The sequence below is a fragment of the Hirundo rustica genome, chromosome 1, assembly GCF_015227805.2.
Source record: "Hirundo rustica isolate bHirRus1 chromosome 1, bHirRus1.pri.v3, whole genome shotgun sequence".
Lineage (NCBI taxonomy): Eukaryota > Metazoa > Chordata > Aves > Passeriformes > Hirundinidae > Hirundo > Hirundo rustica.
Window position 1 is genome coordinate 13,426,762 of NC_053450.1, and position 15,297 is coordinate 13,442,058.

At 40.3% G+C, this 15,297-nt stretch overlaps 1 protein-coding gene across 3 annotated transcripts in view; it reads left to right on the forward strand.

The window, feature by feature from the left end:
* Positions 1-15,297, forward strand: part of SAMD12 (sterile alpha motif domain containing 12) — a 169,383-nt gene that overhangs the window by 9,043 nt on the left and 145,043 nt on the right. For all 3 annotated transcript variants that reach the window (XM_040066988.1, XM_040066961.2, XM_040066977.2), the window contains exon 2: positions 9,489-9,664. In XM_040066988.1, coding sequence (XP_039922922.1) covers positions 9,489-9,664 — 176 coding nt within the window. The remainder of the gene's footprint in view (positions 1-9,488; positions 9,665-15,297) is intronic.

Genomic DNA, 15,297 nt, shown 5'->3' on the forward strand with positions numbered 1-15,297 from the left:
AGTTATTTTAGGTCTCTGCCTCTCTACCAATTGATTTTCTTTGTTTTTCATAGTTATAATTCTTATCTCTTGTAGCACCCTCTTTGTGTGCAACTTCGTGCAACTCACAATCTTGAAATCCAGAGCTCCTCACTGAGATTCAAGAGAATCTCTGTAGATGCTTGTACAAGCCTTCTTACTGACTTACTAGTTTGCAAAACAAGTGACCAACTATTTTGTACTTTAATCCATTGCTTAAATTGTTTTCTCGTGTGCAGGTGATGTGTGTTACTTACTGACCTTTACTATTTTGTTCACTAAGATCTATTTTGCTCTAAGTTAATTGCATAGCTCACTTGATCCCCTTATGTATCAATATTTTCCTGATCATCTATGCCTGTACAGGATTTGTGGTAACCTGGCCTTATTTATTCAATGAATAGGTTCATTTTTCAATGAGCCTCTGTTGCTAGCGTGAATTCAAGAGCTGCCTGTACCTAGTGTATTTTTATTAGAACAGAATGAGAAAATGCTTTAGAAATAATTTGGCTCTCCAATCACTGCATCTACTTTTTATAATGAAATCTTGTTGCTGTTATAAAGGCTGAACTTGCATTACTGAGGCACCAAGGTCTATCTAGTGTTGTAATGACATGCAGTCTGTCTCCTGAAGAGCAGGTGTAAAAGAAACTGTTTACAGCATTTGCTAAAGTCTGTGAGAAAAGAAATTTTAAATGGACATTCCCATACATAAAATAAACAGTTTCCAGTAGGAAAACTGTAAAAAATGCATAAGGAGATTTTTTAGGTGAAGGAACTTAAAATTACGTACATATTGAGGTGGGATGAAGGTCTTAGAAAGCAAACTCAACCCATAGAAGAAGAGAATTTCTTATTCTCGTCTTAGTGTTTCTGTTCTGTAAAAAACTAAGGCATCTCTTCTCTCTACATTCAAGATTTGTTTAGCCTTCAACCAAATTATGAGTTTAGTTTGATTCCAGATATGGAAGTGCTAAGTTACTCATTCTGATTTCTTGATATATTTCTGTTGCTGTGCAAGACTTTATACCATCTTGCAGCTCAAGTTTGTTAGAGAGATGTATGTGAAGTGTAGTAGCTTGTCTCAAAACATACTTTTTCTGTGTTCTTCTTTGGCTTTAGTTTTGGGTAGTTTTTCATTGTTTCTGCTGAGAGTGAATGGCTTATAGTAGTAATTGGCTTGAAACCATGGGATGACTAGTCCATTGTCTAGCTAGAGATGTTCAGTGATAGTTGTATCAGGAATGCCATTACCTTAAAATTTCTTGCTAATAATACTTCTAAGGAGGTAAAAAAGGATAAAGCCCCACGAGTCACAGTTACAAATTAAATTGGATGCTCCTCCTCTGAACAGTTTACCCCTTCTGCCTCTATCCACTTCCTACACCTGTGTCCCCTTTGCTCTGCCCTTTCTGCCCTCTTGACCTGGTTCAGTGTCCACTTTCTTGCTGCTGAGCTGTCACTTATCTTGCCCTTCAAGGTACTGCCTAGCTGTTGGGCATGTCCCACTGCTTTAACAAAGACTTGGTTGCAAAATTCATGTCTTGTAAGAAGCCTTTTTTTTTTTTTTAATTGATTAATGATTAGTAGTCATTATAACAAGAGGCTAGAAGGACAAGCAACTCACTGGAGGGGCCTGCAGGTACAGGTGTGTGTCTGTGTGCCAAGCCTTGCTGCCTGTGTCTGTCTGAGCTTTGTACTCAAGGCTACGCTCACAGCTCGTAGCAGTTTACAGTGCACAGCTCAAGACTGGCCTGCCTTTTGGCACAGCATGTTTGGATTTGCTTAATGCTGCTTTTTGATGCTGACCAACAGAAGCAGATAGCTAGACACCAATATTACTTCAGTTAAGTACTTTGGGATTTCAGCCTTATAGGAGGTTTGTGATAAAATCATGTGGCTTGTACTGAAGTAGAAAAGATCCTGACTAATTTGCTGGGCTTCGTTGCTCTTTGTGAGTGCTGCTGATTTTGTGGCCATTAGACAGACAGGTTTGAGGAACAGAGTGGGCAAAATCTTGAATTTACTTGCTCAGTAGGTTGCCAGCAGTATTTACTAGGTTGCAACAGAAGCAGCAGATTGTGTTCATGTGAAACTTTGGCTGCATTTTCAGCTGGCTCCAAGTGATGTGTTGGGGAACTGTGCAAATTTACATAAGATGGAGAGAGGACTGTATGGAGAAGGAGTTCTGGTAGGGGAAAGCCAGACAGTTTCTCAAAACTAGAAGCTGATTGTAAGGCAGAGGGACCATCCATAGGAGTTACAGAAACTCATTACTGTGGAAGAAATTTCTGCCAGACAAAGGAGTCAAAATAGTCCTAAATTTTATAGTACACATTCAAGCCATCTTTATTTGCTGTTTTTAATCTTGTTTTTTACTGTTGCAGAAGTGGTACTAACTGCTCAGGTCAGATACCTTTGAAATAATCCCATGTTTTTCTAGGGATGTGCGGAACTACTAATGAAGTATAAGCTTCTTGAAATATGAGAAGGACTTTGCAGTGCAGATCTGTCTTGCTCATTTGGTCAGTGTGAGGAGGCATCTCAATCTGAACAAGACTTCGGTGTTTTCAGTGTGAATGACTCCTCTCTGATCAACCTAGGTAAAGCAGGTTGTGAATAAAGGCAAACAAAAAGCCTGTCAGACTACTCTGGATTGAAGTGCAGCATCTGGAAGTGTATCGAACTCTCATTGAAAATGCTGACTGTAAAATTTGGTGTGGTTGGAGGTTTGATTTGCTTTTGACGAAGAAATGGGCAGAGATGGAAGGAACCAGTTCAGTGCGAGCTGCTGTCCAAAGGTCTTTTTCCCTAGAAATACTTGATAAATCTTTGTAGCTACTTGTCTTGGTTTTGAAAAGACAAGTGTCTGCTATGGAGAGGCAGGCCTCTCTAGGAATGAGGAATTTGAATCCTTCCCTCCATGTTATTATAATTTGGAAGATTAAAAAAAACCTTTTCAGTCAGAGCTATGGGGAAAAGGAATAACAGTCCTTTACTAGTAAATATAACAGGACAGACAAAAAACCAACAGCAATTATAACAATAGTAGAACAGAACCAAGAACCCCGAGGGCACACGGTGGAAGCTCCGGCGCTGATGACTGGAAGCCGGGCGCGGTGGGCTGTCCTCCGCAGGCACGGGGTGTCCTCGGCAGGCAGAGGTGGCAGTGCCGGAGAAGCCGCAGCGGCGGGACCCGGGCTGACCCAAAATCCAGCAGGACAGCGAAGAAACTCCGAATTCCTGGATACTCCAACAGATGGTAGAATTCCCAGGACCAGACTCCTTCGTTAACCGTGGACTCCAGCAGCCAGCAGCCCCTGATCCCTGCTCCCCGGAAGACCAAAGACACCCGACCCCCACCCTCAGCTCTCTCTCCCCGAGCTTTTTTTTTCCCTCCCCCAAACTAAGTGATCAGCTTCTTTTTGTCTGGGTTAAGTACTCAGTATTTAGTCTCCTAGCAACTTGGGGGGGGAAAAATTCTACAGGAGACTTAACCCTCAACACTACTGAAATGATTGCAAAGATATTTGGACCCTTTTTATAAGGTCCCTGCTATGTCCAACCTGAGTTTGTTACTGTTCAGGTTATATGAATGAACTTTTATCTGTCCTTTTCAATGATGTGGCGTTTCATGGTAGGAGTAGCAGGTGGATTGCATGGACTTATCTCTTAGCATTGTGCAGCTAAGTCTGTGGAATGAGTACATAAAATGGAGCTTACAAGGTTGCTAGTATTCGGCACATGAAAGTTTTGTAAGGATTGTTAGAGGTTGGGTGGGTATCTCCTGTGCCTGCTTTTTGTCTCTGAATAGCAAAAGCTAGCATATGACTATGATGCACACAGAACAGGGCACATGAGTAAGAAGATGCTATTTTTACTCGATCACTTTTTAGAATAGAACAATTGTTATTGCATGTAACTCGAGTACTTGCCAAATATGCTTTAATGTAGCCTTAATTGATCTGCTTAAAGTTTTAAGCAGCCAGCAGTATTCCCACTGAAACACATAGTTATGAAATGTTTGACACAGTAGGCGGTGAGTGCACAGAGGTAGCGATTGATCATAGATTTATCTGCTAAGCCTTGAGCCTACAGATGGAGAGACAAAGACTTCCATCTGTCCATGTAAAACTTTGGATATATCAAGGCTGTGTTTTGAAGAGCGCCTTCAGGCTTTTTTCCAGACAGGATTCACAGAGTACCCTCTAGGAAGACAAGGCTTGCCCCAGATGCCACTAACTTACGATGGCTCTTGGTGACTTCTGTGTACTGTCAAGCATGCTCAGACAAGCTGTCTCTTGGCTGCTTGCCATCTGGGAGGCAGGCATGCATGGGAGGAAGGTAGCCAGCGGGCCGGGGCAGGCAGAGCATTCTTGTTGCCCTGCGAACTCTTCTTTGAAACTGCATATGCACCCTGGAAAGAGCTGTGTGGGCATGGAACTGGCTCACGTTTATGGGCCAGCTCCTGCAGGGCAACGACTCATCTTGCTCTGTATTCATGGAAAGTTTGTGTTTAAACCATATATAAAATATATACAGTGTATTGCATCCTAGTTTTTTAGGACAGATGTGGGGTCATTTTTCCATTTTGGATACTCCGCTTACTATTTTTCTCACAGAGCTTTTCACTCTCATAACTTTGCAGATCTCAGCAGTCTTTTTAGGTTCTGGAAAAGTGGGTATTTTCCATTAGATTCAGCTTCACCATTAGGTTAGGAGTACAAGAGCACTTAAGTACCTTTGTTTTAAAGAATAGTTTGTTTCATAAATGTAATCTGTGGATCTATGTTATTATGTCAGCCAGCACCATTCATTATGTGCTTGTTGCTGTGCAGTCAGAGCTCTACAGAACATCCACCCTCCTTCCTCAAGAGGAAACAAGTTCCCAGCACAGAAAGCTCTCAATACAAGTTGAACAGCAGTTGTTGGGGGGAACATGAAGAGAGATTACTCAACTGAGGTGGGGTTTTCAGCAGACAAAGGAGAATGTAAATGATCTGAATTTGGATGAAGGGTTGTATTACTGAGATGTGGATGATATATGAATATTGAGATTGTATGGAAGAATACTGGAAGAGGATCTATTTCAAAATCTAATGATACTGCTGATAGTGGTATCAGGCTGATACGGTGAGCTGATTTGGAGGGTGTTTGTTGTCTTGATGTACTGTTAAAATTTGGGACTGATGAGGTCGACACAGTTTGGTAGAATAAGGAGGTGCTGAGGCAGTAGGGATATTGTCAAAGGGACTGTGGGAAAATGATCCGAATGCAGAGGGCAGGATGAGTTAGCATTAACCAATACCAGGGTAAGGAGGAGTAATGGTCTGAACAATATTTTAGCCAGAAACTACTTTGTCTGGAGAAAGATATTTTTTTCCAGATGAATGCCATTAAGTCCTAAAAGAAATTTAATATGTGTCAGCTAAGAGAGTCAGAGCTCTTGGGCTGTGGTGCAGTTAGTGATTTGTGATTATTTTCTAAGAGCTGTTTAGACTCAATTCTATGGGGTGTTAGCCCTGGCTGCTGTCAGCCCAGGTTTAATTGTTGATCCTGGGTTTAGAGCTGACCTTATGTAGTTAAAATTATATAAGATGTAGATTTAAGACGAGAATAAATTATTGACCAAACATTGACCTCTTCTGCTGCCTTTAACAGACCTTGAAAGGGAATAATTTTGGTTTGTATTGACATTTAAAAGGAGGCAAGAGGTCCACCTCTGTCTGCCACAAAGATGGACCTTTGTATTCTGTGTGGTAATAGGAAATAACAGACCCATGCAAGAAAATATTTCTTGCTCCTATTCTGTGTGTACCTGAGGGTTGGAAATAGCACTAGAAGAAAATAATGGAGCTGGCTGCCTAAAGATGTGTCATGACAAAGAGGGATAAGCTTTGCCAAGTGGTTAAGATACTTATTCTTCTTAGGAGATTAATATTCCTAGAAAATAAAAAAGTTCTCTCTCCCACTTCACCCCCCTTCCCCCCTTCAATATTAGCAGCTCTGGAAAAGTCCCCTAAGGCTGCCTGTGTTTCTTTTAACCACTCACCTGTTTTCAATTAAAAGGCAGGGGGCATCTGTATAATTGCAAGCAACCTTTTCCATTTTTTTCTCTTTTGTGTCCTGAAGGAGCCAGTAAAAGGCATTGCTGAAAAAGCACTAGCATTCATTGCTCTTGAATGCATGATGGGCTAAGAGTCAAGCAGCATCTTGCCAAGTGACTTACTTAATTTTTAAGCCATCCAGGTGCTTATAGATTTACAAAACCATTGAAGTTGGAAAAGAGCTTTAAAATTAAGTCCTACCCTTAACACAGCACTGACAAGTCCACCACTAAACCATGTCCTGAAGTGCCATGTCTGCATGATTTTTTAAATACTTCCAGGGATGGTAACTCCCCCACTTCCCTGGGCAGCCTGTTCCAATGCCTGACAACCCTTTCCATGAAGAATTTTTTCCTAATATCCAACCTAAACTTCCCCTTGCACAACTTGAGACCTTTTCCTCTGATCCTGCCACTTGTTACCTGTGGAAAGAGACTGACCCTCAGCTGGCTACAGCCTCCTTTCAGGGAGTTGTAGAGTGATAAGGTCTTCCCTGAGCCTCCTTTTCTCCAGGCTAAACACCTTCAGCTCCCTCAGCTGCTCCTCATCAGACTTGCGCTCCAGACCCTTTCCCAGCTCTGTTGCCCTTCTCTGGACACACTCCAGCCCCTCAATGTCCTTCTTGTAGTGAGGGGCCCAGAACTGGACACAGCACTCGAGGTGTGGCCTCACCAGTGCTGACTACAGGGGACAGTCACTGTCCTGGTCCTGCTGGCCACACTGTTTGTGATCCAGGCCAGGATGCCATTGGCCTTCTTGGCCACCTGGGCACATGCTGGCTCAGTTCAGTCACTGTCGACCAGCACGCTCAGGTCCTTTTCCAAGGGCAGCTTTCCAGCCACTTTTCCCCAGCCTGTAGGATTGTATGGGGTTGTTGTGACCCAAGTGCAGGACTTGAACCTCATACCACTGGCCTTGGGCCATCAATCGCTACTGTTCAGATTCCTCTGTGGAGCTCTCCGACCTTCCAGCAGATCAACACTCCCAACTAACTTGATATCATCTGCAACCTTTCTGAGGGTACCCTTGATCCCCTCATCCTGACTGTTCATAGCTATTAAATATAACTGGCCTGGGGTACATCACTTGTGATCTGTCACCAGCTTGATGTAACTCTGTTCACCACCACTCTCTGGGGCTGGCCAGAGAGCCAGGTTTTTACCCAGTGAACAGTATGCCAGTCCAAGCCATGAAAAGCCATTTCTCCAGGAGAAGGTTGTGGGAGACAGTATCAAAGGCTTTACTAAACTCCAGGCAGACAACAGCCACAGCCTTTCCCTCATCCACCAAGTGTGTAATGTGGTTATACATAGAAGGAGATAGGGTTAAGTCATCATGCTGCCATGTTACTGAAACCTGTATCGCTTGCTCCCTCTAATGCATGGTAAATTAGTGCTCGTTGTACTTCCCATGCCACCCTTCTCCCTGATTTCTGTTGTTTGGGGGTGCTGGGAGGGAAAGAGTTGCAATTCACAGGAAACTTGCTGCTCGCAGTGTTCGTCCAGGCAGTTTTAAGTCCCACTGTGCTATGTAATTTCTCTTTGGTGAGCACTGGAACTGGGCTGACAGCCAAAAACTGCTTGTTTCTGAACGTTGCTGTCATGTGTTAGGGTTTCAAAGGTGTCTCTAGGAGTCTTCCTGTTCAGCTAGGAAAGATCCTTGCAAAAGACAGTTGGAGGGGTTTTTATGGCTCGCATTCGATACCAAATGTCTTTTCACTGCTGATCAGCCCTTGCTGGAGCAAGCAGGGTGTGCTAGGAGTACTTTCACAGGTTGGTTAAAACACACATTTTTTGTACGGGGGGAATTAATTAGGTTACTAACAGAACAGATTTCATTCTCATTGTGCTGTGAAAATAGTCATTCTTGGTGGATCACATCTATCTGTGATCTGGAGGATAGGCAAAGGAGTTGTTAGTAGTTGTTTTTTTGGGGTAGGTAAATATCTAGAGGAGCTACATAATGGTAGGTGGATGTAATCTAGGAGAAAGAGAATTTTTTTTTGCTGTCTTGAAGCACACTGATGTAAATATAAACCACAGAATCAAATTTCTTTTTAAGTTCCCGTAGGAGGTGTTCCTGTCCCTGGCTTGTAGATGTAGGTATTGTAGTGGTTGCAGAGATCACTTATCTTTTAGAAGCATTTGAATGTTTTTAAAGATCCCAAGGGAAAATTGTCAACATTTTCACCTCTGATTTAATTCTGTATCAAGGAATTGCTGTAACTTAGGCTCAAAGTTTTCAACTAATACTCTAGGATTTAAGCTGAATAGATTTTCAAAAGGTGCTATAGTTAAAGAACCTTTTGCTTTCACTGGAAGCCTGAGCCAGTTTCCTGTGAGAGGCTTTTGAGGGCTGATCTGTAGCTGGTAGAAACTGGTAGTTCTGATTCCTTCCCCAGCTCCCCACCCTTTGCTTCTAAACCAAGCAAGCGTTAAAGGGCAGCTTTTATTTTGGCTGTACATTGTAGTTTAGGTTTCTATTCAGATCTGTCAAACATTGCATCACAGTATCTGAGCAAAGTTCTTTTGTACGCAGGGGAAGTTGGAGCCATTAATTACAAGTAGTGCTAAAAGTAGCCCAGTTATGCAGGAACATAAATGCAAAAGTCAGTCACATAAAGGGGAAGTTGCCTCAGGATCCACACAATTTTAAAATCACTACTATCTGTGTGAGTGCTGAAACTGAAAATTTGGGTAGAAATCAAGCTACTGCCATAGTTCTAAATCGGCTTTTCTGTTGTATGGTTTGCATTAGTTTTATTTTTTTTCTCTGGATGCTTTCCTTATTCTGCTGTCATTAGTGCCTATCTCATTATATACTCCCAGGGAGTACATCTCTCTTGCTTGTTAGGATGGTGTAGGTGGTAACTTGCAGTGGTACAAAGGACTGAAGGAGAGATAATCAGCTGGATAAGTCATTACTCTGTGCAGAGACTGACTTGCTGATTTTTTTTGTGCTCGGCTTACTTATCCCGCATTCTTTAAGACCTAGAATATTGTAGGAATTGAAAATGTAATAGAAAACCTTCCATTTGTTTGCCTAGAAAGGGGAAAGAGGTAGAGTTGGGTGATGAACATTTAATAAAAGCTCTGAGTTGAGGGTCTTGGATGCTTCAGTGAATCCAGCAGAGCACAATTCCACATGAGAGCCTGCACTAAGTAAATTTATACAGTGCTGCATTCCTCTCATTTTCTTTCTCAAATATTTCACCTTGAATCCATATCAAGGTACAGATGGTTCATTTGCTTTGGTCTGACATAGCTCTGGTTACCACATGGCATTTCTCAGTAGTTCATGCTAAATGTTTGAACCATTGGGTTCTTCTTTCCTAAAGCAATGTTTCTCATATTTTGTTCCCAGCTATCCATTGCAATCTGAATCCAAATGGTATTGATCACCCTGTCCCCACAGAAGGTATTAATCTGCAGCTTGAAGGCGAAGGAATTGATTCGCCTGCCGTTAAGAACACTGGTACTCCAAAAGGGCCTGAGTCAAAAGACACACCCAAGAGACAAGTGGAACCGGAAATATCTAAGGTAGGTAGGATTGTCTTCTTATTTATTTTAGTGAGTCTTTAAGAATCCAGGCTTCTTGAAACCCTGGCTTCTGCTTAAAAAGTATTTATTATCCTGTTGAAGACATAAAAATGTGTAAAAATAGCAGTCTGTGAAGTGGATGTTACAGAAGCAAGGTACTGCCGTGGAGTTGTAGCATACACACATCTCAGATGTTGCGCTATTCTATTTTTCTCTAAGTGAAGATAATTAAAATAATGGGATCTCTTTTTTTCAGGCACTTTGGAGACTCTTTTTTCCAAATGACTGGGTAACAGGCAGAATGGGCACAGATATGTTTTTCTTGAGCATTTATTTATTTACTTATTTTTTTTTCCTTAGGGCAGGTAAAAGAGGAGAAAAGTTCTATGGATATATGAATATGTGGATTTTTTTAATGCGTGACTGATTTTTATAATCTGCTAACTCATTTTAGGTAAAATACCAGGCCAGTTCTTCCATGTCTGATATGACAGTGGGCAAACATAGTTCAGACTTGAGTTCCTTAAAACAAATGTTTTTACTCATAAGCTTCTACTTCTTGTATGAGTGCAGCAGATATGACCACTAACTGCAAGTGAATGTGTGTACTCCAGATACTTTGGTATAGGGCAGTAATTTGTCATATTAGATATGTTTTTAATTGGAATCACAGAATATTCTGAGTTGGGAGGGACTCCACAAGGATCATCAAATCCAGCTCCCAAATGAATGACCGGTATAGAGACTGAATCCACAAGCTTGGTACTACTAGCACCAGGATACTAGTGCCTCTACCCAAGGATGCTGGTCTCAGGGTCCAAGAAATGATAAGGGAATGTTATAAAATAATTAGGAAACATTCTTTAAAAGCCTTATCAGACTTTTTGATTCTTAAAGGCCTAAAAACAGGAGTTTGGGATTAATTTCTACAGTGTGGAAAATTGATTTTTTACTGAATCTGACACTTTGAGAGTTATTAGAGCAAATAAAATTAGTGCCTTTTTTTTTACAGGTTCAAAAAGGCAGTAGAAATTATTTCAATGACTGAAGTATTCAATGACTAGAGTATTTCCTACATCCAATAGTACAATAAACCTAAAAAATAATCCACATAGGGGTGTGATGTGTTTCACTTTTAGGATAAAATAGTATAAAATGTTTTGAGCAGTTGCCTCGATAATAGAGGCTTGGTATGAATTCTCTATTCTAATTTTTATCTAAAATATCTAGTTTAAAATTAATACAGTTTAGCTCATGTCATTCTGACTTAACACATAAAACTAGATCCCACATTACAGGCTTGCAGCACTTAAAATTACAATTACTTGCAATCTGTTTGGTGCCCAGTTATCAAGCACCTTGCTGATTTGTCATGAACTCTTGGAGGACAGGTTTGTGGTTACTGCTTTGGAATATCCATTTGGTCACAAGACCATCACATTTTGAATGGGTTTTGAGCTCAGCTAGTAAGGCATTTGCCCAGCTTTTCACAAAGGCAAGCTAACCTTGCTCATGTTTCAACATCAGCAGAAGAAAATCTGCCCCTCATTGAAAGCTGAGGAAGTGTGTTAAACTCAGAGATGTTACGAGCTTGGGAGTGAAGGACCCAAATGGTGCAATAGGGCTCCCAATTGAGAATGGGCTTGTGCATAGTTGATATGGAATACAGTCACATCAAACTTGTCTTTGCTTGCAAAAGACTTATCCTAATGAGAAATCAGAGTGAAATACATCAGTGATTTAATGTAAGTGAGCCTGTTTTCACTGTCTGAGCCATGATTGTTGGACTGATGAATATAAAGCAGGCTGTCCTTGCTGGAGATAGCTGGGGAAGAGGGGAAGTGTGGTGCTCTCAAAGTACTGAAATCAACTATTGAATTTCCACATCTGATTGCAGTGGCTTTATTTAGAAAACTGGGCACGCTTCAGATTTAAAAACAAACAAACTGAATTTTTGCTTAATGGAATAAGCTTAGCCTAATAGCATCCAGCAAGTGGAATGGACTATTATTCTAAATTTATTGCTCTCTTGTTAATAACTTTTTCTTTTATATATGTATTAATTTAGTGATGTTTTTCATCTGGATTCATGCTGTAGCCTGAGATGGCCTGTCTTTTCTGGCTTGCTCTGCCTTAAATTTCAATATTTTTTTGCTTTGTCCTCTAAGTGTAAATATGGAGTGTGACTTTAGCTTGTGTAGGTTTAAGAGTTAAATTAAGCTACCATTAGGAAACTTCATCCATGCAATCATATATGTACAGTGGAAAGATGAACAGGAATTCAGGAAAGTTTTGTAAATAAAACATTGTGAGCAAAGCCATTTGCTTTGTATTTCCATTGCACAGTTGTTTTTAAAAGGATTTCTTTGCAGTCCTATGTATTAAACTAATATTAACACATACCTCACAGTAGTGAGACCTGTGTTGCACAAAGCAGTGCAGTATATTGACTATAATTTAAGATGCCTCCTAGGCTCTTGTTCCTGCTTTCAGCTTTTTAATTTGTCATCAAAATCACTTCCAGCACTTTAAACATCTGGTTTTGCTGTTCAAAGAAACAAACAAAATCTCCTTTCTAATGAAATGTGTCCTTTCTTTTCTGTCCTCAGCTGTGGGATTAAAGAACAGTAGTAACTCATGGGTTACAGGCAGATTTAAAGTTCCTTTTTATGCAGCTACTGTAATGTAAATATGGGAGTACAAGTGTTTGTTTCTATATTTGGGATGCAGACAACAGAAAGTGTAGCTCCAGTGAAGGATTACTCATTTTTAAGTTCCTGATGAATATGGAATCTAGTATTTATAGGCTGACTGAGGTAGAATTATAATGGAAAATGGAACAATGATCTTAGTCTCCCTCAGTTGGTTCCCCGAGGAACCACCCTGTTACAAATATGAGCAAGTCCAAACCACCAAGATTAATCATAGCTAAACTGATGTCCATAATCTAGTCAGACTCTGATAATGTACAGGATAGAATACAAATTAAGGAAAATATATGCAGTGTAAAAATGCTTTATTTTTTATTTATGTATACCAATATACACATTTTCTTGATCAGCAACTGATTTTTCAGAATTCCTGGTATATAAAAACAATTCAGGCAGTTGAGCAGTCACTTTTACACAGCAGTAAAAGTCACTGGAGAAAGCAAGGATGGTTTTTTAATATACATTTTAAAAATATAAATTATTTCTTTAACACCACCTCTATTTAACCACTGTTATGTGTGTTTTCTGGAATTCTTATCTTTTTTCATTGAAATGCTACTTCTGGCTCTTATGTCTGATCTGTTTGGTTTGAATACCATAGTCACAGAGTAGAGTTCAATTAAAAACAAGCTTACAAAAGTTTTGCTGTACTTTTGGAGTCCTGTGCTTCTCTGAGCATAGGCTTCAAGAGAAGGCAGCTTTTCTAAGGAGATTCAGGAAATGATCTCTTACAGCAGTATTGACTTTTATCAAGTCCTCCCACATGATGCACTCACAAAGCCTTGTTGATGGTGAGTGTGAGACCCAAATCTAGGCTGTCACTCATTAGGAGGTTATTTATTCAGGGAGTTTTCTTTCCTAAGTAAGGTGTGCATATCTAGTGACGTATTTTGTCTCATTATGTGGTAGCAGCAATAGCAAATAATAAAGGCTTTTTAATGGCAACTACTGCTGTTAAGCTTTTTATGTTGTGCTAGCAATTGCAGTGTTTTTTATCCAACTTGAGAGAAATTAACAGTCCTTTAAAATGTTCACACAAACTATGAAAAGAAACTGGTAAAAGAAGTGAGAAGCTTTTGTCTTGTTTTCTGTTGATAAGTGTTATATAGATACCACTAGACTGTGTTTTGTTGCAGTGTAGCTCATTAGTTCTTTTGGTTGCTTTTGATTTCTTAAAAAAACCCTTTTTTCAAAATTATATTGAACAACACTGAAGGGCTGACTGAATTCGGTACCAAGAGGATGAGAATTCATCTCAGCTTACTGGGCTTAGTGCAGGACTGACTGGGGTGGAAACAGCTCCCCTGGCTTCCCTGGGAGGGATCTGCTCTGATCATAAAGTATTTGGGAAGGGTGAAAGGTGTCAAGAGGGTGGTGAAAAGTCCAAGCACAGAAGAGTAAGGCTTTGAGTAATAAAGGTGTTATAGAATTCCTAGAAATACTAAAATTTTGTCAGTTATTTAGATTAAAAAAATGTCCTGGTAGTGTTCTCTAACAAGAGAGTAGGAAAAGTAGTTTTCTAGAAGAAATCTGCAGTGTTTTAATCAGTGGCTTCTGCTTCACGGTGTTTATCCTTTTTGGTCAAGCTTATCAGATGGATTGGATGAGAATGACAGTATTAGGCCAGTCTGGGTGAGACTCTAAGCAATCTGATCCCATGGCAGGGGTCTAGAACTAGATGACCATTATGGTCCCTTCCAACCCAAACCATTCTATATCCCCCCACCATGCACCCACTTTTTTTTTTTTTTAACCTTTTTTTGCAGTTGAGAAACACCAGTGTCCTCTGAACTGGGGCAATGAGGTTTTACCATTTTGTGTTGTCTTCCTGTTATCTTCCTTTTATGAGACTTCTGGTGGCCACAGGATATGGCAAAAAGAGCCCAGATTGGACTCAGTAAATTAAGAAACATTTTTGTGTTGAAGTGCAGGTTCAGCAAAACCCCACCTGGGCTGTTCAGCTCCTTCCAGATTTTGCTTTAAAGTTGTGTGTCAGGGTGCTTGAATGGCAGATCTCTCTCTGTTTCTGAGTGAGGTGCTGACCCTAGATGGGGAAGTGTTACTTTACTGGTAGATAATTTGCTTTTCTTAGCTTGTTTTTCTGGAGAAGCAGTTAACAGATTACTGATGTCCACATCAAATCACCACGGTGAAAGTCAGTAGATACGGTGTGAATGTGATTTTTTTCCTCCTCTCCCAAATCTGACTGTGATAGTGACAAAACACCAGTTACTGCATTGGGTCTTCTTTATGACTAACAAAAATGGGAACAGAATCTCAGTGTCTGAATGTGGGTTTAAAAATATTTGGTAAATGTTACTATCACATAGCTGAAATAATTGCATTTCAGGACAATGTGCATTTCTAGTGTCTCATTCTGTGATTATTAGTAGTACACAATAATTAGTGTGCCTGCTTTTATCTTCATATTCAATGCACTTTTTCATGTGTTGCATAGTTATAAATATCCATGTAAATTGGGCTGAAATGTTTGATGTGTATGTATCCCTTCTTCTCTCAGCCTGTCATTCAAAACTGTGACCTCTGGCTGAAGCCTGAAGTTTCAGAGCCTATCAGTAAACAAACCTCTTATCCTGAGCTGTGAAACCCAACAGTGCTGGGTGACTTTGTGCATTTCAAGCCACTGAGAGTGATGTTTCGTTTATCATTCTGGGTTTTTACGGGAGTGAATGAAGTGCTGAAGTAACCCTACCTGTAGTGCAAAATACAGCTGCTTAGTTCAGAATCCACACTCTCACAACCAAGAAAAACAAGAAACATCTCTCTGTTGGGGTCCTGTAAGCCAGTTTACTACTGGAGGACAAATTCTGATTCAAAATCCAAGTATATTCCTGCTGTAGCATGATTTTTGCCATTGCTGTATCATCCATTCTTGCTATAAATAGTTTAATATGAAGGCTC